The 20701-nt window shown below is 37.5% G+C and overlaps 1 protein-coding gene across 1 annotated transcript; it reads left to right on the forward strand.

Annotated features, from left to right (window-relative positions):
* The first annotated feature begins 7388 nt into the window (after window positions 1–7388).
* Window positions 7389–18039, forward strand: LOC306769768 (uncharacterized protein). Its single transcript, XM_079258472.1, has 4 exons — window positions 7389–7692; window positions 8531–8785; window positions 8867–9162; window positions 17718–18039. The coding sequence occupies exons 1-3, from the start codon at window positions 7566–7568 to the stop codon at window positions 9127–9129; spliced, it is 645 nt and encodes a 214-aa protein (XP_079114598.1). The 5' UTR covers window positions 7389–7565; the 3' UTR covers window positions 9130–9162; window positions 17718–18039.
* The last annotated feature ends 2662 nt before the right edge of the window (window positions 18040–20701 follow it).

The raw sequence follows: 20701 nt of genomic DNA on the forward strand, positions 1-20701 counted from the left end.
TGAGTCAAAGTGAGTAAAACTGCTAAAATAACAATTTTCCCCATGGTTTGGAGTCCCCCTGAGTGTACTGGGCATGTTTAAAGTCAATTCTGACCATCTTCCAAATTATACCCCATTGGATATAATAGGACTTGGAAGTTGGAATTTGTATGCGATTGTTTTTTTCTGAGTCAAAGTGAGTAAAACTGCTAAAATAATAATTTCACCCATGGTTTGGAGTCCCCCTGAGTGTACTGGGCATGGTTAAAGTCAATTCTGACCATCTTCCAAATTATACCCCATTGGATATAATAGGACTTGGAAGTTGGAATTTGTATGCGATTGTTTTTTTTTTTAGTCAAAGTGAGTAAAACTGCTAAAATAACAATTTTCCCCATAGTGTGGAGTCCCCCTGAGTGTACTGGGCATGGTTAAAGTCAATTCTGACCATCTTCCAAATTATACCCCATTGGATATAATAGGACTTGGAAGTTGGAATTTGTATGCGATTGTTTTTTTTTTGAGTCAAAGTGAGTAAAACTGCTAAAATAACAATTTTCCCCATGGTTTGGAGTCCCCCTGAGTGTACTGGGCATGGTTAAAGTCAATTCTGACCATCTTCCAAATTATACCCCATTGGATATAATAGGACTTGGAAGTTGGAATTTGTATGTGATTGTTTTTTTCTGAGTCAAAGTGAGTAAAACTGCTAAAATAACAATTTTCCCCATAGTGTGGAGTCCCCCTGAGTGTACTGGGCATGGTTAAAGTCAATTCTGACCATCTTCCAAATTATACCCCATTGGATATAATAGGACTTGGAAGTTGGAATTTGTATGTGATTTTTTTTTTTGAGTCAAAGTGAGTAAAACTGCTAAAATAACAATTTTCCCCATGGTTTGGAGTCCCCCTGAGTGTACTGGGCATGGTTAAAGTCAATTCTGACCATCTTCCAAATTATACCCCATTGGATATAATAGGACTTGGAAGTTGGAATTTGTATGCGATTGTTTTTTTCTGAGTCAAAGTGAGTAAAACTGCTAAAATAATAATTTCACCCATGGTTTGGAGTCCCCCTGAGTGTACTGGGCATGGTTAAAGTCAATTCTGACCATCTTCCAAATTATACCCCATTGGATATAATAGGACTTGGAAGTTGGAATTTGTATGTGATTTTTTTTTTGTAGTCAAAGTGAGTAAAACTGCTAAAATAACAATTTTCCCCATGGTTTGGAGTCCCCCTGAGTGTACTGGGCATGGTTAAAGTCAATTCTGACCATCTTCCAAATTATACCCCATTGGATATAATAGGACTTGGAAGTTGGAATTTGTATGCGATTGTTTTTTTCTGAGTCAAAGTGAGTAAAACTGCTAAAATAACAATTTCCCCCATAGTGTGGAGTCCCCCTGAGTGTACTAGGCATGGTTAAAGTCAATTCTGACCATCTTCCAAATTATACCCCATTGGATATAATAGGACTTGGAAGTTGGAATTTGTATGCGATTGTTGTTTTTCTGAGTCAAAGTGAGTAAAACTGCTAAAATAACAATTTCCCCCATGGTTTGGAGTCCCCCTGAGTGTACTGGGCATGGTTAAAGTCAATTCTGACCATCTTCCAAATTATACCCCATTGGATATAATAGGACTTGGAAGTTGGAATTTGTATGTGATTGTTTTTTTTTGAGTCAAAGTGAGTAAAACTGCTAAAATAACAATTTTCCCCATGGTTTGGAGTCCCCCTGAGTGTACTGGGCATGGTTAAAGTCAATTCTGACCATCTTCCAAATTATACCCGATTGGATATAATAGGACTTGGAAGTTGGAATTTGTATGCGATTGTTTTTTTTGAGTCAAAGTGAGTAAAACTGCTAAAATAACAATTTTCCCCATGGTTTGGAGTCCCCCTGAGTGTACTGGGCATGGTTAAAGTCAATTCTGACCATCTTCCAAATTATACCCCATTGGATATAATAGGACTTGGAAGTTGGAATTTGTATGCGATTGTTTTTTTCTGAGTCAAAGTGAGTAAAACTGCTAAAATAACAATTTCCCCCATAGTGTGGAGTCCCCCTGAGTGTACTAGGCATGGTTAAAGTCAATTCTGACCATCTTCCAAATTATACCCCATTGGATATAATAGGACTTGGAAGTTGGAATTTGTATGTGATTGTTTTTTTCTGAGTCAAAGTGAGTAAAACTGCTAAAATAACAATTTTCCCCATGGTTTGGAGTCCCCCTGAGTGTACTGGGCATGGTTAAAGTCAATTCTGACCATCTTCCAAATTATACCCCATTGGATATAATAGGACTTGGAAGTTGGAATTTGTATGCGATTGTTTTTTTCTGAGTCAAAGTGAGTAAAACTGCTAAAATAACAATTTTCCCCATGGTTTGGAGTCCCCCTGAGTGTACTAGGCATGGTTAAAGTCAATTCTGACCATCTTCCAAATTATACCCCATTGGATATAATAGGACTTGGAAGTTGGAATTTGTATGCGATTGTTTTTTTCTGAGTCAAAGTGAGTAAAACTGCTAAAATAACAATTTTCCCCATAGTGTGGAGTCCCCCTGAGTGTACTGGGCATGGTTAAAGTCAATTCTGACCATCTTCCAAATTATACCCCATTGGACATAATAGGACTTGGAAGTTGGAATTTGTATGTGATTGTTGTTTTTCTGAGTCAAAGTGAGTAAAACTGCTAAAATAATAATTTCCCCCATGGTTTGGAGTCCCCCTGAGTGTACTGGGCATGGTTAAAGTCAATTCTGACCATCTTCCAAATTATACCCCATTGGACATAATAGGACTTGGAAGTTGGAATTTATATGCGATTGTTGTTTTTCTGAGTCAAAGTGAGTAAAACTGCTAAAATAATAATTTTCCCCATGGTTTGGAGTCCCCCTGAGTGTACTGGGCATGGTTAAAGTCAATTCTGACCATCTTCCAAATTATACCCCATTGGACATAATAGGACTTGGAAGTTGGAATTTGTATGTGATTGTTGTTTTTCTGAGTCAAAGTGATTAAAACTGCTAAAATAATAATTTCCCCCATGGTTTGGAGTCCCCCTGAGTGTATTGGGCATGGTTAAAGTCAATTCTGACCATCTTCCAAATTATACCCCATTGGACATAATAGGACTTGGAAGTTGGAATTTGTATGTGATTGTTGTTTTTCTGAGTCAAAGTGAGTAAAACTGCTAAAATAACAATTTTCCCCATGGTTTGGAGTCCCCCTGAGTGTACTGGGCATGGTTAAAGTCAATTCTGACCATCTTCCAAATTATACCCCATTGGATATAATAGGACTTGGAAGTTGGAATTTGTGACTAAGTCTTGTGTGGTGATATGAAAAAAAAACCCACATTAGTTTGACATTCCAGTTACCTATTTCTTAGCAATCTGGACACTTTAAAATTTTTTTGGAATTTGGAATTGGAATTTGGAATTTTGGTGCGCCACCTGGTGGTCAGTGTGGAATTGCATGGCGTCAGATCTTGATGAAACCAAGTGCGTTGGATGCGGAGGAACGTGTAGAACACGTTTCTGCTATCTGCAAAGCTGTAGGACCCTTCCCTGATTTTTAAAAAAATTATTTCACTTTTTGGAAGTTTTGGCCCCGGTCCATATTCCGTAATTGTGCGTCGCGACGAGTAATTTGCACTTACTCCCGTCGTTCTACGACCTTCCGATCCCAAAGTTGGAAACCCCTAATTAGGGTTAGGGGTTAGGGTTAGGGGTTAGGGGTTAGGGTTAGGGTTAGGGTTAGGGTTAGGGTTAGGGTTAGGGTTAGGGGGTTAGGGTTAGGGTTAGGGTTAGGGTTAGGGTTAGGGTTAGGGTTAGGGTTAGGGGGCGTCCATAGACTTAACATTGAATCTGGAAGAAAGTACCACATTTGTATCTATCCCATTCATTTTTTACTTCCAAATTCATCACTTGGAAGTAAAAGTTGCAATGAATTTTTTTGGCCTGTAGGTGTCAGTGTCCACCAATAAATGAATGAATGTAGAAGGAAACTTGAAGAGGGGTGTTTAAGGGTCCCGGGGTACGATTTTGACAGGGTTTTTTTTGAGGGTCCTCTTGGGACCCCCCAGAGTAGATCTGGCAGTGAAAGGGACCCTCAGGGGCCCTTGGGACCCCCAGGGGCCCCAGGTGCCATTAGCTCAAAATTTATCAGTGGTTAGGGCCAATTTTTTTTCGGGCCCTGAGAGGGCTCTATCAGAGGGCACGGAATGAGAAAAAAAAATTCTGCTGGATATGTTGGTTTTTCCAGGAGGGGCCCCCAAAATTGTGAAAAATTGCAACTTTGGGGGCCCCTAGCTCGGAGCCGGAGGGGTCTTTCTGGATGGGGATGCCACTGTTGGGCGTTGCTCAGGGCCTGCTTGAAACCCCTTCAAGACTAAGCCGGCGGGCTTGCTCCCAAAAATTTTTTCTTTTTCCCAGGTTTGCACTCCAAAGGGTGTCAGAGTCTCTAAGTCTGAGGACTTAGGGCTAGGGTTCAGAGCAATTTCAAATTTGGACCCCAGGGGCCATTGATGTGTGGGGGCTGAGAGCGTCTCAGGAGATAGTAGAGAATGTGCAAGAATGGTGGTCCTGGGGTCCTTCATTTGGGATCTAGAGGGCTCCAAAGTTGCCAGGGGCCAAACTTTGCAGGCCTGTAGCTCAGACACGGAGTGGAGTTTTTGGATGAAACCAATGCTGGCTTGTAGTGCTCCAGGGTCCCTCTGAGTCCTGTCCTCGGCCGGGGCCCGCAGGGCCTCGGGACCGAGATATGAGGGCCCAAAGTTGGGCCGGTAATATTGCGGGGGAGGGGCCTAGGGCCACGAGGCCCCAGGCTCCTGGTAGGGCCCCCTGAGATGATGATAAATCTGAAAAACCATGGCCCTGGGGTCCTTCGTTTGGGATCTAGAGGGCTCCAAAGTTGCCAGGGGCCAAACTTTGCAGGCCTGTAGCTCAGACACGGAGTGGAGTTTTTGGATGAAACCAATGCTGGCTTGTAGTGCTCCAGGGTCCCTCTGAGTCCTGTCCTCGGCCGGGGCCCGCAGGGCCTCGGGACCGAGATATGAGGGCCCAAAGTTGGGCCGGTAATATCGCGGGGGAGGGGCCTAGGGCCACGAGGCCCCAGGCTCCTGGTAGGGCCCCCTGAGATGATGATAAATCTGAAAAACCATGGCCCTGGAGGCCTTCGTTTGGGATCTAGAGGGCTCCAAAGTTGCCAGGGGCCAAACTTTGCAGGCCTGTAGCTCAGACACGGAGTGGAGTTTTTGGATGAAACCAATGCTGGCTTGTAGTGCTCCAGGGTCCCTCTGAGTCCTGTCCTCGGCCGGGGCCCGCAGGGCCTCGGGACCGAGATATGAGGGCCCAAAGTTGGGCCGGTAATATCGCGGGGGAGGGGCCTAGGGCCACGAGGCCCCAGGCTCCTGGTAGGGCCCCCTGAGATGATGATAAATCTGAAAAACCATGGCCCTGGAGGCCTTCGTTTGGGATCTAGAGGGCTCCAAAGTTGCCAGGGGCCAAACTTTGCAGGCCTGTAGCTCAGACACGGAGTGGAGTTTTTGGATGGAACCAATGCTGGCTTGTAGTGCTCCAGGGTCCCTCTGAGTCCTGTCCTCGGCCGGGGCCCGCAGGGCCTCGGGACCGAGATATGAGGGCCCAAAGTTGGGCCGGTAATATCGCGGGGGAGGGGCCTAGGGCCACGAGGCCCCAGGCTCCTGGTAGGGCCCCCTGAGATGATGATAAATCTGAAAAACCATGGCCCTGGGGGCCTTCGTTTGGGATCTAGAGGGCTCCAAAGTTGCCAGGGGCCAAACTTTGCAGGCCTGTAGCTCAGACACGGAGTGGAGTTTTTGGATGAAACCAATGCTGGCTTGTAGTGCTCCAGGGTCCCTCTGAGTCCTGTCCTCGGCCGGGGCCCGCAGGGCCTCGGGGCCGAGATATGAGGGCCCAAAGTTGGGCCGGTAATATCGCGGGGGAGGGGCCTAGGGCCACGAGGCCCCAGGCTCCTGGTAGGGCCCCCTGAGATGATGATAAATCTGAAAAACCATGGCCCTGGGGTCCTTCGTTTGGGATCTAGAGGGCTCCAAAGTTGCCAGGGGCCAAACTTTGCAGGCCTGTAGCTCAGACACGGAGTGGAGTTTTTGGATGAAACCAATGCTGGCTTGTAGTGCTCCAGGGTCCCTCTGAGTCCTGTCCTCGGCCGGGGCCCGCAGGGCCTCGGGACCGAGATATGAGGGCCCAAAGTTGGGCCGGTAATATCGCGGGGGAGGGGCCTAGGGCCACGAGGCCCCAGGCTCCTGGTAGGGCCCCCTGAGATGATGATAAATCTGAAAAACCATGGCCCTGGGGGCCTTCGTTTGGGAGCGAGAGGGCTCCAAAGTTGCCAGGGGCCAAACTTTGCAGGCCTGTAGCTCAGACACGGAGTGGAGTTTTTGGATGAAACCAATGCTGGCTTGTAGTGCTCCAGGGTCCCTCTGAGTCCTGTCCTCGGCCGGGGCCCGCAGGGCCTCGGGGCCGAGATATGAGGGCCCAAAGTTGGGCCGGTAATATCGTGGGGGAGGGGCCCGGGGTCACGGGACCTCGGTTCCTGGTAGGGCCCCCTGAGATGATGATAAATCTGAAAAACCATGGCCCTGGAGGCCTTCGTTTGGGAGCGAGAGGGCTCCAAAGTTGCCAGGGGCCAAACTTTGCAGGCCTGTAGCTCAGACACGGAGTGGAGTTTTTTGGATGAAACCAATGCTGGCTTGTAGTGCTCCAGGGTCCCTCTGAGTCCTGTCCTCGGCCGGGGCCCGCAGGGCCTCGGGGCCGAGATATGAGGGCCCAAAGTTGGGCCGGTAATATCGTGGGGGAGGGGCCCGGGGTCACGGGACCTCGGTTCCTGGTAGGGCCCCCTGAGATGATGATAAATCTGAAAAACCATGGACCTGGAGGCCTTCGTTTGGGATCTAGAGGGCTCCAAAATTGTCAGGGGCCAAACTTTGCAGGCCTGTAGCTCGTACACGGAGCTGAGTGTTTGGATGAAACCAATGCTGGCTCGTAGTGCTCCAGGGTCCCTCTGAGTCCTGTCCTCGGCTGGGGCCCGCAGGGCCTCAGGGCCGAGATGTGAGGGCCCAAAGTTGGGCCGGTAATATCGTGGGGGAGGGGCCCGGGGTCACGGGACCTCGGTTCCTGGTAGAGGTGCCCTAGTGGGTCTAGAATGCAGTGGAACGGGTCCTCTGTGGCACTTGCACTGGAAACCCGGGGCCTCCAAAAATCTCAATGCCAGCTTGTCAGGGGAAAAAAGAGTACTTTCTGACCTCTGAGCAGCCCAAGAGGTGCAGTATGACTACTACTTCCAAATTTGTATCTGTTCAATGGATACAAATAGATACAAATTGGGAAGTGAGGTTAGGGGCTGGGTGAAGCACTCCCCTCTAGCCCCCCATTGAACTGCATCGGCACCCTATTGGTCCTCACAATACTGCAGCAAAGAGCATTTTGTCCTCCCACCAGCAGGTGGTGAATGTGAGTCACCCGTCTGCACACAGGAGGGAGGGGGGTCACATCCTGGAGGAGAGTAAGCACTTCCCCTTTTCAGTCAGCCGAGCACATGGTGAGGAGCAGAAGACGGCACGTTGTCTGGAGCCAGAGACGGACAGGCCACACTGCCAACACTTCCCCTGACATCCTGACAAGACTTGAGAGGAATAATTTGGACGTGAAGGACGACATTGGAGGTGAGTTTTGTCTGTTTTTCATACTTTGAACATATAGTTTGGCTGCCACAGGCCACGTGCTAGCTTGTGCAGGCCTGCTAGCCTGAGCAGGCCATGTGCAGGCTAGTAGCTTAATTATGTGGCCTGCCATTTGCAACACTTTCTATGACTACTTTGTTCGTCTGCTGATTGCTCCAGACACAGCCCTGGATGTCCAAGCTGAGTTGTGTGTCTTCACACTCAGATACTCATCTCAGCTTGGACCTCCAGGCCCTGAAACAGAGCTTCCTGCCAGAAAAAGAGTTCTGTTCCCGGGTAAAGAGTTCCTCACCTCAGCCTGGAGCTCTGGGCCCCCGGAGCAGAGCCTCATGCCCAGAAAAAGAGCTCTGTTCCTGGGTCAGGTCCTCCAGATGTCCTTTATGGCACCTCCCGGGTCCAGGCAAGGACAACTTGAAGTGGCATTGTAAAAGATAGAAATCTGGTAGTCAATGTTAATAGATAGGAATCTGGAAGTCAATGTTAATAGATAGGAATCTGGAAGTCAATGTTAATAGATAGGAATCTGGAAGTCAATGTTAATAGATAGGAATCTGGTAGTCAATGTTAATAGATAGGAATCTGGAAGTCAATGTTAATAGATAGGAATCTGGTAGTCAATGTTAATAGATAGGAATCTGGTAGTCAATGTTAATAGATAGGAATCTGGAAGTCAATGTCAATAGATAGGAATCTGGAAGTCAATGTTTACGAATTTGGAAGTTATATGTCCAGAGGTTCTGGCCCGGACATCCTCCAGATACTGAGCTCTGCTACTTTGCCAACAGGTTCTTTTGAAGACTTAAATCTGTTCTCCCACCAGCCATTTTCCCCACAGGTCTAATGAGTCAGCGCACCCCTCTACCATCCCCTGCCTCCTCCTACTCCCCCAATACCTCGTCGACCAACACGAGCACCTTATCGAGCACAAGCCTGGAAACGAGTCCGGACAAACCGGGCCGGGAACCGGTTAAGATGAGTGAGGAGGCTGCCAGCCAGACCACCAAACAGCAGGCCCCTGATGGGGATGCCAACAACAACACCAAACCGGATGGCCCTAAACCGGATCGTAAAGTGGGTGAGGAAGACACCGTAAACACCACTGGCCCATCTCGCCGCTATAAAACGCTTTCTGATCTGTCAAACTGGTTTGATGCAGAAGAGACTGGGGAAGCAGAAGGGCCGGTCCTCCAACCGGACTACAGAACGTTGCCGAGACGGGTCAAAGGTTCTGCCAAGAATCAGGGGTGGACCACCGAAAGCAGCCCTGATGCCGAACAAAACTCACCACCACTGCAGTCCCTTCATGAGCCCGAAGAGGGCCCGTACCACGTTCAGCCAGGTGGTCGACCAACCAGCCCCGTTCCAGTCGTTAAAGCAGGGGATGGAGGGTCAAAGAAAGATGGGAAAAGTTCTCGGTAGAGTCAAACATGACCCGGCCACAAATCCACTTTGGTGAGTGCAGTTTTCTTTAACTGTGACTTAGAAATACTCTGCATGTGCTATGAAATCTGCAAGGCCTTGATTTGAATCTGCATCATTACATACTTTGGTTGCTAGTCAATGTTAATAGATACAGTTTTGGAAGTCTTAGTTTTTCAATGTAAATAGATACAATTTTGGAAGTCAATGTTAATAGATACAGTTTTGGAAGTCTTAGTTTTTCAATGTAAATAGATACAATTTTGGAAGTCAATGTTAATAGATACAGTTTTGGAAGTCTTAGTTTTTCAATGTAAATAGATACAATTTTGGAAGTCAATGTTAATAGATACAATTTTGGAAGTCTTAGTTTTTCAATGTAAATAGATACAATTTTGGAAGTCAATGTAAATAGATACAGTTTTGGAAGTCAATGTTAATAGATACAGTTTTGGAAGTCAATGTTAATAGATACAGTTTTGGAAGTCTTAGTTTTTCAATGTAAATAGATACAATTTTGGAAGTCAATGTTAATAGATACAGTTTTGGAAGTCTTAGTTTTTCAATGTAAATAGATACAATTTTGGAAGTCAATGGTAATAGATACAATTTTGGAAGTCTTAGTTTTTCAATGTAAATAGATACAATTTTGGAAGTCAATGTAAATAGATACAGTTTTGGAAGTCAATGTTAATAGATACAGTTTTGGAAGTCAATGTTAATAGATACAGTTTTGGAAGTCTTAGTTTTTCAATGTAAATAGATACAATTTTGGAAGTCAATGTTAATAGATACAGTTTTGGAAGTCTTAGTTTTTCAATGTAAATAGATACAATTTTGGAAGTCAATGTTAATAGATACAGTTTTGGAAGTCTTAGTTTTTCAATGTAAATAGATACAATTTTGGAAGTCAATGTTAATAGATACAGTTTTGGAAGTCTTAGTTTTTCAATGTAAATAGATACAATTTTGGAAGTCAATGTTAATAGATACAGTTTTGGAAGTCTTAGTTTTTCAATGTAAATAGATACAATTTTGGAAGTCAATGTTAATAGATACAATTTTGGAAGTCTTAGTTTTTCAATGTAAATAGATACAATTTTGGAAGTCAATGTAAATAGATACAGTTTTGGAAGTCAATGTAAATAGATACAATTTTGGAAGTCAATGTTAATAGATACAGTTTTGGAAGTCTTAGTTTTTCAATGTAAATAGATACAATTTTGGAAGTCAATGTTAATAGATACAGTTTTGGAAGTCTTAGTTTTTCAATGTAAATAGATACAATTTTGGAAGTCAATGTTAATAGATACAGTTTTGGAAGTCTTAGTTTTTCAATGTAAATAGATACAATTTTGGAAGTCAATGTAAATAGATACAGTTTTGGAAGTCAATGTTAATAGATACAGTTTTGGAAGTCAATGTTAATAGATACAGTTTTGGAAGTCTTAGTTTTTCAATGTAAATAGATACAATTTTGGAAGTCAATGTTAATAGATACAGTTTTGGAAGTCTTAGTTTTTCAATGTAAATAGATACAATTTTGGAAGTCAATGGTAATAGATACAATTTTGGAAGTCTTAGTTTTTCAATGTAAATAGATACAATTTTGGAAGTCAATGTAAATAGATACAGTTTTGGAAGTCAATGTTAATAGATACAGTTTTGGAAGTCAATGTTAATAGATACAGTTTTGGAAGTCTTAGTTTTTCAATGTAAATAGATACAATTTTGGAAGTCAATGTTAATAGATACAGTTTTGGAAGTCTTAGTTTTTCAATGTAAATAGATACAATTTTGGAAGTCAATGTTAATAGATACAGTTTTGGAAGTCTTAGTTTTTCAATGTAAATAGATACAATTTTGGAAGTCAATGTTAATAGATACAGTTTTGGAAGTCTTAGTTTTTCAATGTAAATAGATACAATTTTGGAAGTCAATGTTAATAGATACAGTTTTGGAAGTCTTAGTTTTTCAATGTAAATAGATACAATTTTGGAAGTCAATGTTAATAGATACAATTTTGGAAGTCTTAGTTTTTCAATGTAAATAGATACAATTTTGGAAGTCAATGTAAATAGATACAGTTTTGGAAGTCAATGTAAATAGATACAATTTTGGAAGTCAATGTTAATAGATACAGTTTTGGAAGTCTTAGTTTTTCAATGTAAATAGATACAATTTTGGAAGTCAATGTTAATAGATACAGTTTTGGAAGTCTTAGTTTTTCAATGTAAATAGATACAATTTTGGAAGTCAATGTTAATAGATACAGTTTTGGAAGTCTTAGTTTTTCAATGTAAATAGATACAATTTTGGAAGTCAATGTTAATAGATACAGTTTTGGAAGTCAATGTTAATAGATACAGTTTTGGAAGTCTTAGTTTTTCAATGTAAATAGATACAATTTTGGAAGTCAATGTTAATAGATACAGTTTTGGAAGTCTTAGTTTTTCAATGTAAATAGATACAATTTTGGAAGTCAATGTTAATAGATACAGTTTTGGAAGTCTTAGTTTTTCAATGTAAATAGATACAATTTTGGAAGTCAATGTAAATAGATACAGTTTTGGAAGTCAATGTAAATAGATACAATTTTGGAAGTCAATGTTAATAGATACAGTTTTGGAAGTCTTAGTTTTTCAATGTAAATAGATACAATTTTGGAAGTCAATGTTAATAGATACAGTTTTGGAAGTCTTAGTTTTTCAATGTAAATAGATACAATTTTGGAAGTCAATGTTAATAGATACAGTTTTGGAAGTCTTAGTTTTTCAATGTAAATAGATACAATTTTGGAAGTCAATGTTAATAGATACAGTTTTGGAAGTCAATGTTAATAGATACAGTTTTGGAAGTCTTAGTTTTTCAATGTAAATAGATACAATTTTGGAAGTCAATGTTAATAGATACAGTTTTGGAAGTCAATGTAAATAGATACAATTTTGGAAGTCAATGTTAATAGATACAGTTTTGGAAGTCTTAGTTTTTCAATGTAAATAGATACAATTTTGGAAGTCAATGTTAATAGATACAGTTTTGGAAGTCTTAGTTTTTCAATGTAAATAGATACAATTTTGGAAGTCAATGTTAATAGATACAGTTTTGGAAGTCAATGTAAATAGATACAATTTTGGAAGTCAATGTTAATAGATACAGTTTTGGAAGTCTTAGTTTTTCAATGTAAATAGATACAATTTTGGAAGTCAATGTTAATAGATACAGTTTTGGAAGTCAATGTAAATAGATACAATTTTGGAAGTCAATGTTAATAGATACAATTTTGGAAGTCAATGTTAATAGATACAGTTTTGGAAGTCTTAGTTTTTCAATGTAAATAGATACAATTTTGGAAGTCAATGTTAATAGATACAGTTTTGGAAGTCAATGTAAATAGATACAATTTTGGAAGTCAATGTTAATAGATACAGTTTTGGAAGTCTTAGTTTTTCAATGTAAATAGATACAATTTTGGAAGTCAATGTTAATAGATACAGTTTTGGAAGTCTTAGTTTTTCAATGTAAATAGATACAATTTTGGAAGTCAATGTTAATAGATACAGTTTTGGAAGTCAATGTTAATAGATACAGTTTTGGAAGTCTTAGTTTTTCAATGTAAATAGATACAATTTTGGAAGTCTTAGTTTTTCAATGTAAATAGATACAGTTTTGGAAGTCAATGTTAATAGATACAGTTTTGGAAGTCTTAGTTTTTCAATGTAAATAGATACAGTTTTGGAAGTCTTAGTTTTTCAATGTAAATAGATACAATTTTGGAAGTCAATGTTAATAGATACAGTTTTGGAAGTCTTAGTTTTTCAATGTAAATAGATACAATTTTGGAAGTCAATGTTAATAGATACAGTTTTGGAAGTCAATGTAAATAGATACAATTTTGGAAGTCAATGTTAATAGATACAGTTTTGGAAGTCTTAGTTTTTCAATGTAAATAGATACAATTTTGGAAGTCAATGTTAATAGATACAGTTTTGGAAGTCTTAGTTTTTCAATGTAAATAGATACAATTTTGGAAGTCAATGTTAATAGATACAGTTTTGGAAGTCTTAGTTTTTCAATGTAAATAGATACAATTTTGGAAGTCAATGTTAATAGATACAGTTTTGGAAGTCTTAGTTTTTCAATGTAAATAGATACAATTTTGGAAGTCAATGTTAATAGATACAGTTTTGGAAGTCTTAGTTTTTCAATGTAAATAGATACAATTTTGGAAGTCAATGTTAATAGATACAGTTTTGGAAGTCTTAGTTTTTCAATGTAAATAGATACAGTTTTGGAAGTCAATGTTAATAGATACAGTTTTGGAAGTCTTAGTTTTTCAATGTAAATAGATACAATTTTGGAAGTCAATGTTAATAGATACAGTTTTGGAAGTCTTAGTTTTTCAATGTAAATAGATACAATTTTGGAAGTCAATGTTAATAGATACAGTTTTGGAAGTCTTAGTTTTTCAATGTAAATAGATACAATTTTGGAAGTCAATGTTAATAGATACAGTTTTGGAAGTCTTAGTTTTTCAATGTAAATAGATACAATTTTGGAAGTCAATGTTAATAGATACAGTTTTGGAAGTCAATGTAAATAGATACAATTTTGGAAGTCAATGTTAATAGATACAGTTTTGGAAGTCTTAGTTTTTCAATGTAAATAGATACAATTTTGGAAGTCAATGTTAATAGATACAGTTTTGGAAGTCTTAGTTTTTCAATGTAAATAGATACAATTTTGGAAGTCAATGTTAATAGATACAGTTTTGGAAGTCTTAGTTTTTCAATGTAAATAGATACAATTTTGGAAGTCAATGTTAATAGATACAGTTTTGGAAGTCAATGTAAATAGATACAATTTTGGAAGTCAATGTTAATAGATACAGTTTTGGAAGTCAATGTAAATAGATACAATTTTGGAAGTCAATGTTAATAGATACAGTTTTGGAAGTCTTAGTTTTTCAATGTAAATAGATACAATTTTGGAAGTCAATGTTAATAGATACAGTTTTGGAAGTCTTAGTTTTTCAATGTAAATAGATACAATTTTGGAAGTCAATGTTAATAGATACAGTTTTGGAAGTCAATGTAAATAGATACAATTTTGGAAGTCAATGTAAATAGATACAGTTTTGGAAGTCAATGTTAATAGATACAGTTTTGGAAGTCAATGTTAATAGATACAGTTTTGGAAGTCTTAGTTTTTCAATGTAAATAGATACAATTTTGGAAGTCAATGTTAATAGATACAGTTTTGGAAGTCTTAGTTTTTCAATGTAAATAGATACAATTTTGGAAGTCAATGTTAATAGATACAGTTTTGGAAGTCAATGTAAATAGATACAATTTTGGAAGTCAATGTTAATAGATACAGTTTTGGAAGTCTTAGTTTTTCAATGTAAATAGATACAATTTTGGAAGTCAATGTTAATAGATACAGTTTTGGAAGTCAATGTAAATAGATACAATTTTGGAAGTCAATGTTAATAGATACAGTTTTGGAAGTCAATGTAAATAGATACAATTTTGGAAGTCAATGTTAATAGATACAGTTTTGGAAGTCAATGTAAATAGATACAATTTTGGAAGTCAATGTTAATAGATACAATTTTGGAAGTCTTAGTTTTTCAATGTAAATAGATACAATTTTGGAAGTCAATGTAAATAGATACAGTTTTGGAAGTCAATGTTAATAGATACAGTTTTGGAAGTCAATGTTAATAGATACAGTTTTGGAAGTCTTAGTTTTTCAATGTAAATAGATACAATTTTGGAAGTCAATGTTAATAGATACAGTTTTGGAAGTCTTAGTTTTTCAATGTAAATAGATACAATTTTGGAAGTCAATGGTAATAGATACAATTTTGGAAGTCTTAGTTTTTCAATGTAAATAGATACAATTTTGGAAGTCAATGTAAATAGATACAGTTTTGGAAGTCAATGTTAATAGATACAGTTTTGGAAGTCAATGTTAATAGATACAGTTTTGGAAGTCTTAGTTTTTCAATGTAAATAGATACAATTTTGGAAGTCAATGTTAATAGATACAGTTTTGGAAGTCTTAGTTTTTCAATGTAAATAGATACAATTTTGGAAGTCAATGTTAATAGATACAGTTTTGGAAGTCTTAGTTTTTCAATGTAAATAGATACAATTTTGGAAGTCAATGGTAATAGATACAATTTTGGAAGTCTTAGTTTTTCAATGTAAATAGATACAATTTTGGAAGTCAATGTAAATAGATACAGTTTTGGAAGTCTTAGTTTTTCAATGTAAATAGATACAATTTTGGAAGTCAATGTTAATAGATACAATTTTGGAAGTCTTAGTTTTTCAATGTAAATAGATACAATTTTGGAAGTCAATGTAAATAGATACAGTTTTGGAAGTCAATGTAAATAGATACAATTTTGGAAGTCAATGTTAATAGATACAGTTTTGGAAGTCTTAGTTTTTCAATGTAAATAGATACAATTTTGGAAGTCAATGTTAATAGATACAGTTTTGGAAGTCTTAGTTTTTCAATGTAAATAGATACAATTTTGGAAGTCAATGTTAATAGATACAGTTTTGGAAGTCTTAGTTTTTCAATGTAAATAGATACAATTTTGGAAGTCAATGTTAATAGATACAGTTTTGGAAGTCAATGTTAATAGATACAGTTTTGGAAGTCTTAGTTTTTCAATGTAAATAGATACAATTTTGGAAGTCAATGTTAATAGATACAGTTTTGGAAGTCTTAGTTTTTCAATGTAAATAGATACAATTTTGGAAGTCAATGTTAATAGATACAGTTTTGGAAGTCTTAGTTTTTCAATGTAAATAGATACAATTTTGGAAGTCAATGTAAATAGATACAGTTTTGGAAGTCAATGTAAATAGATACAATTTTGGAAGTCAATGTTAATAGATACAGTTTTGGAAGTCTTAGTTTTTCAATGTAAATAGATACAATTTTGGAAGTCAATGTTAATAGATACAGTTTTGGAAGTCAATGTTAATAGATACAGTTTTGGAAGTCTTAGTTTTTCAATGTAAATAGATACAGTTTTGGAAGTCAATGTTAATAGATACAGTTTTGGAAGTCTTAGTTTTTCAATGTAAATAGATACAATTTTGGAAGTCAATGTTAATAGATACAGTTTTGGAAGTCTTAGTTTTTCAATGTAAATAGATACAATTTTGGAAGTCAATGTTAATAGATACAGTTTTGGAAGTCTTAGTTTTTCAATGTAAATAGATACAATTTTGGAAGTCAATGTAAATAGATACAATTTTGGAAGTCTTAGTTTTTCAATGTAAATAGATACAATTTTGGAAGTCAATGTTAATAGATACAGTTTTGGAAGTCTTAGTTTTTCAATGTAAATAGATACAATTTTGGAAGTCAATGTTAATAGATACAGTTTTGGAAGTCAATGTAAATAGATACAATTTTGGAAGTCAATGTAAATAGATACAATTTTGGAAGTCAATGTTAATAGATACAGTTTTGGAAGTCAATGTAAATAGATACAATTTTGGAAGTCAATGTTAATAGATACAGTTTTGGAAGTCTTAGTTTTTCAATGTAAATAGATACAATTTTGGAAGTCAATGTTAATAGATACAGTTTTGGAAGTCTTAGTTTTTCAATGTAAATAGATACAATTTTGGAAGTCAATGTTAATAGATACAGTTTTGGAAGTCAATGTAAATAGATACAATTTTGGAAGTCAATGTTAATAGATACAGTTTTGGAAGTCAATGTAAATAGATACAATTTTGGAAGTCAATGTTAATAGATACAGTTTTGGAAGTCTTAGTTTTTCAATGTAAATAGATACAATTTTGGAAGTCAATGTTAATAGATACAGTTTTGGAAGTCTTAGTTTTTCAATGTAAATAGATACAATTTTGGAAGTCAATGTTAATAGATACAGTTTTGGAAGTCAATGTAAATAGATACAATTTTGGAAGTCAATGTTAATAGATACAGTTTTGGAAGTCTTAGTTTTTCAATGTAAATAGATACAATTTTGGAAGTCAATGTTAATAGATACAGTTTTGGAAGTGAGTGGTTTTACATGTAAATAGATACAATTTTGGAAGTCAATGTTAATAGATACAGTTTTGGAAGTCTTAGTTTTTCAATGTAAATAGATACAATTTTGGAAGTCAATGTTAATAGATACAGTTTTGGAAGTCAATGTAAATAGATACAATTTTGGAAGTCAATGTTAATAGATACAGTTTTGGAAGTCTTAGTTTTTCAATGTAAATAGATACAATTTTGGAAGTCAATGTTAATAGATACAGTTTTGGAAGTCTTAGTTTTTCAATGTAAATAGATACAATTTTGGAAGTCAATGTTAATAGATACAGTTTTGGAAGTCTTAGTTTTTCAATGTAAATAGATACAATTTTGGAAGTCAATGTTAATAGATACAGTTTTGGAAGTCTTAGTTTTTCAATGTAAATAGATACAATTTTGGAAGTCAATGTTAATAGATACAGTTTTGGAAGTCAGGTTTAATACATCTTAATTTGCATTTTCCGTGTTAATGGAAAACTTTCCCTTTTTGTCTTCTTTTTTCCAACTAGTCCCCATTCGGTACTTCCAGCCGGCATCGGAGCCATCCGGTGTCCCTATTGCACCCATGTCCTCGTGTTCCAAGTGGTGCTGTATTCCATTGTTCCAGGACAATGAAAATTGCCCTCTGTGTTGCAGTCCAATAAATAAATGCCACCTTTCTTGTGCCAGCTCAACAAAAATTGCCCTGTGTTGCAGTTCAATAAATAAATGCCACCTTTCTTGTGCCAGCTCAACAAAAATTGCCCTGTGTTGCAGTTCAATAAATAAATGCCACCTTTCTTACACCAGTTCAACAAAAATTGCCCTCTGTGTTGCAGTTCAATAAATAAATGCCACCTTTCTTACACCAGTTCAACAAAAATTGCCTTCTGTGTTGCAGTTCAATAAATAAATGGCACCTTTTTTATGCCAAGTTTAACAGTTGTGATTCTTCTCTCTGTTTTGAAATGTTAACTCTTAGTTGAATGAGCCCTCTCTCTGTTGACTTTATGTGGGAGAGAGGGACAGGGTACATTATTCCAATATCAATAGAAATTGGGAAGTCAATATCAATAGCTAACAATTAAGTCCATATTAATCAATGTAAATAGCTACAAATTTGGAAGTCCAGTGTCAGTACACACAAATTTGGAAGTCCAATGTAAATAGATATGAATTTGGAAGTCAATGTTAGCAGATACAGTTTTGGAAGTCAGTGGTTTTTCAATGTAAATAGATACAAATTTGGAAGTCCAATGTAAATAGATATGAATTTGGAAGTCAATGTTAGCAGATACAGTTTTGGAAGTCAGTGGTTTTTCAATGTAAATAGATACAAATTTGGAAGTCCAATGTAAATAGATACGAATTTGGAAGTCAATGTTAGCAGATACAGTTTTGGAAGTCTGGTTTTTCAATGTAAATAGATACAAATTTGGAAGTCCAATGTAAATAGATACAAATTTGGAAGTCCAATGTAAATAGATACGAATTTGGAAGTCAGTGGTTTTTCAATGTAAATAGATACGAATTTGGAAGTCGGCGTTAGCAGATACAGTTTTGGAAGTCTGGTTTTTCAATGTAAATAGATACAAATTTGGAAGTCCAATGTAAATAGATACAAATTTGGAAGTCAATGTTAGCAGATACAGTTTTGGAAGTCAGTGGTTTTTCAATGTAAATAGATACAAATTTGGAAGTCCAATGTAAATAGATACGAATTTGGAAGTCAGTGGTTTTTCAATGTAAATAGATACGAATTTGGAAGTCCAATGTAAATAGATACGAATTTGGAAGTCGGCGTTAGTAGATACAGTTTTGGAAGTCAGTGGTTTTTCAATGTAAATAGATACAAATTTGGAAGTCCAATGTAAATAGATACGAATTTGGAAGTCAATGTTAGCAGATACAGTTTTGGAAGTCTGGTTTTTCAATGTAAATAGATACAAATTTGGAAGTCCAATGTAAATAGATACGAATTTGGAAGTCAATGTTAGCAGATACAGTTTTGGAAGTCTGGTTTTTCAATGTAAATAGATACAAATTTGGAAGTCCAATGTAAATAGATACGAATTTGGAAGTCAATGTTAGCAGATACAGTTTTGGAAGTCTGGTTTTTCAATGTAAATAGATACAAATTTGGAAGTCCAATGTAAATAGATACGAATTTGGAAGTCAGTGGTTTTTCAATGTAAATAGATACGAATTTGGAAGTCGGCGTTAGTAGATACAGTTTTGGAAGTGAGTGGTTTTTCAATCTAAATAGATAAAAATTTGAAGTCAATAGATACAGTATTGGAAGTCAGTGGTTTTTCAATGTAAATAGATACAAATTTGGAAGTCAATGTTAGCAGATACAGTTTTGGAAGTCAGTGGTTTTTCACTGTAAATAGATATAAATTTGGAAGCAAGTTTACACTCTGTCCCCCCCCCATCACCTGCATGGGGAGTGGGATTGCATCCATTCTTGCAAGTATCTGAATGGGTGTAAAAGATGAATATCAAAGCTGAATCTCAGCAGAGGGGCAAAGGCCCTGGAGTCTTTGCAACAGGAGCCATTGGGCTCCAAATATGGTAGAACCAGCCAGTGTTTGTCCAAAAAACTTGACGTCGATGGCAATATTTTCTTAGGTGAAATGCACTCCAAAACAAGTGCAGGCACCCCTGGGGCCACAGGTGTGATTGAGAATTGTCCAGAGACCACTTGGTCCAAACCAGGCCCCCAGAGAAAAAACACTTCCAAATTCATATCTATTTTGCATACATTCACATAGGTATGAATTTGGAAGTGATGTTAGGGGATTGACATAGTGGCAGGTGGCAGAATTTCATCCCAAATTTAGTCATATTTTGAAGGATTAAATGCACTCAAAAATAAGTGTAGGCATCCCTGGAGCCAAATGTTTTCCAGAGGCCCCTTGGTCCAAACCAGGCCCCCAGAAATAAAAAATTCCAAATTCCTATCTATTTGAATGCATACAAAATAGATACGAATTTGGAAGTGAAGTTAGGGGCTTTATTTGGAGGTTAGGGGAAAGTCAAAGTTAAGTGACATCTGGTGGCAGTTTTCTGAATTACACCATAATTTTTATTTTTTTTTTAGGTTTTAAAGGCCCTTAAAAATAAGTCTGGGTCCCCCTGAGTCCAATGATGTGGTTGATAATTTTCCTGAAGGCCCCTGGTGCGATGTAGGGGCCAAAATGGCAGACTTCCAAATTCGTATCTAAGGTTAGGGACTGACCCGGGGTTAGGGTTAGGGTTAGGGGTTAGGGTTAGGGTTAGGGTTAGGGGGCGTCCATAGACTTAACATTGAATCTGGAAGAAAGTACCACATTTGTATCTATCCCATTCATTTTTTACTTCCAAATTCATAACTTGGAAGTAAAAGTTGCAATGAATTTTTTTGGCCTGTAGGTGTCAGTGTCCACCAATAAATGAATGAATGTAGAAGGAAACTTGAAGAGGGGTGTTTAAGGGTCCCGGGGTACGATTTTGACAGGGTTTTTTTTGAGGG

This window comes from Telmatherina bonti (assembly GCF_933228915.1).
Source record: "Telmatherina bonti genome assembly, chromosome: 19".
NCBI classification, from domain to species: Eukaryota; Metazoa; Chordata; class Actinopteri; order Atheriniformes; family Telmatherinidae; genus Telmatherina; species Telmatherina bonti.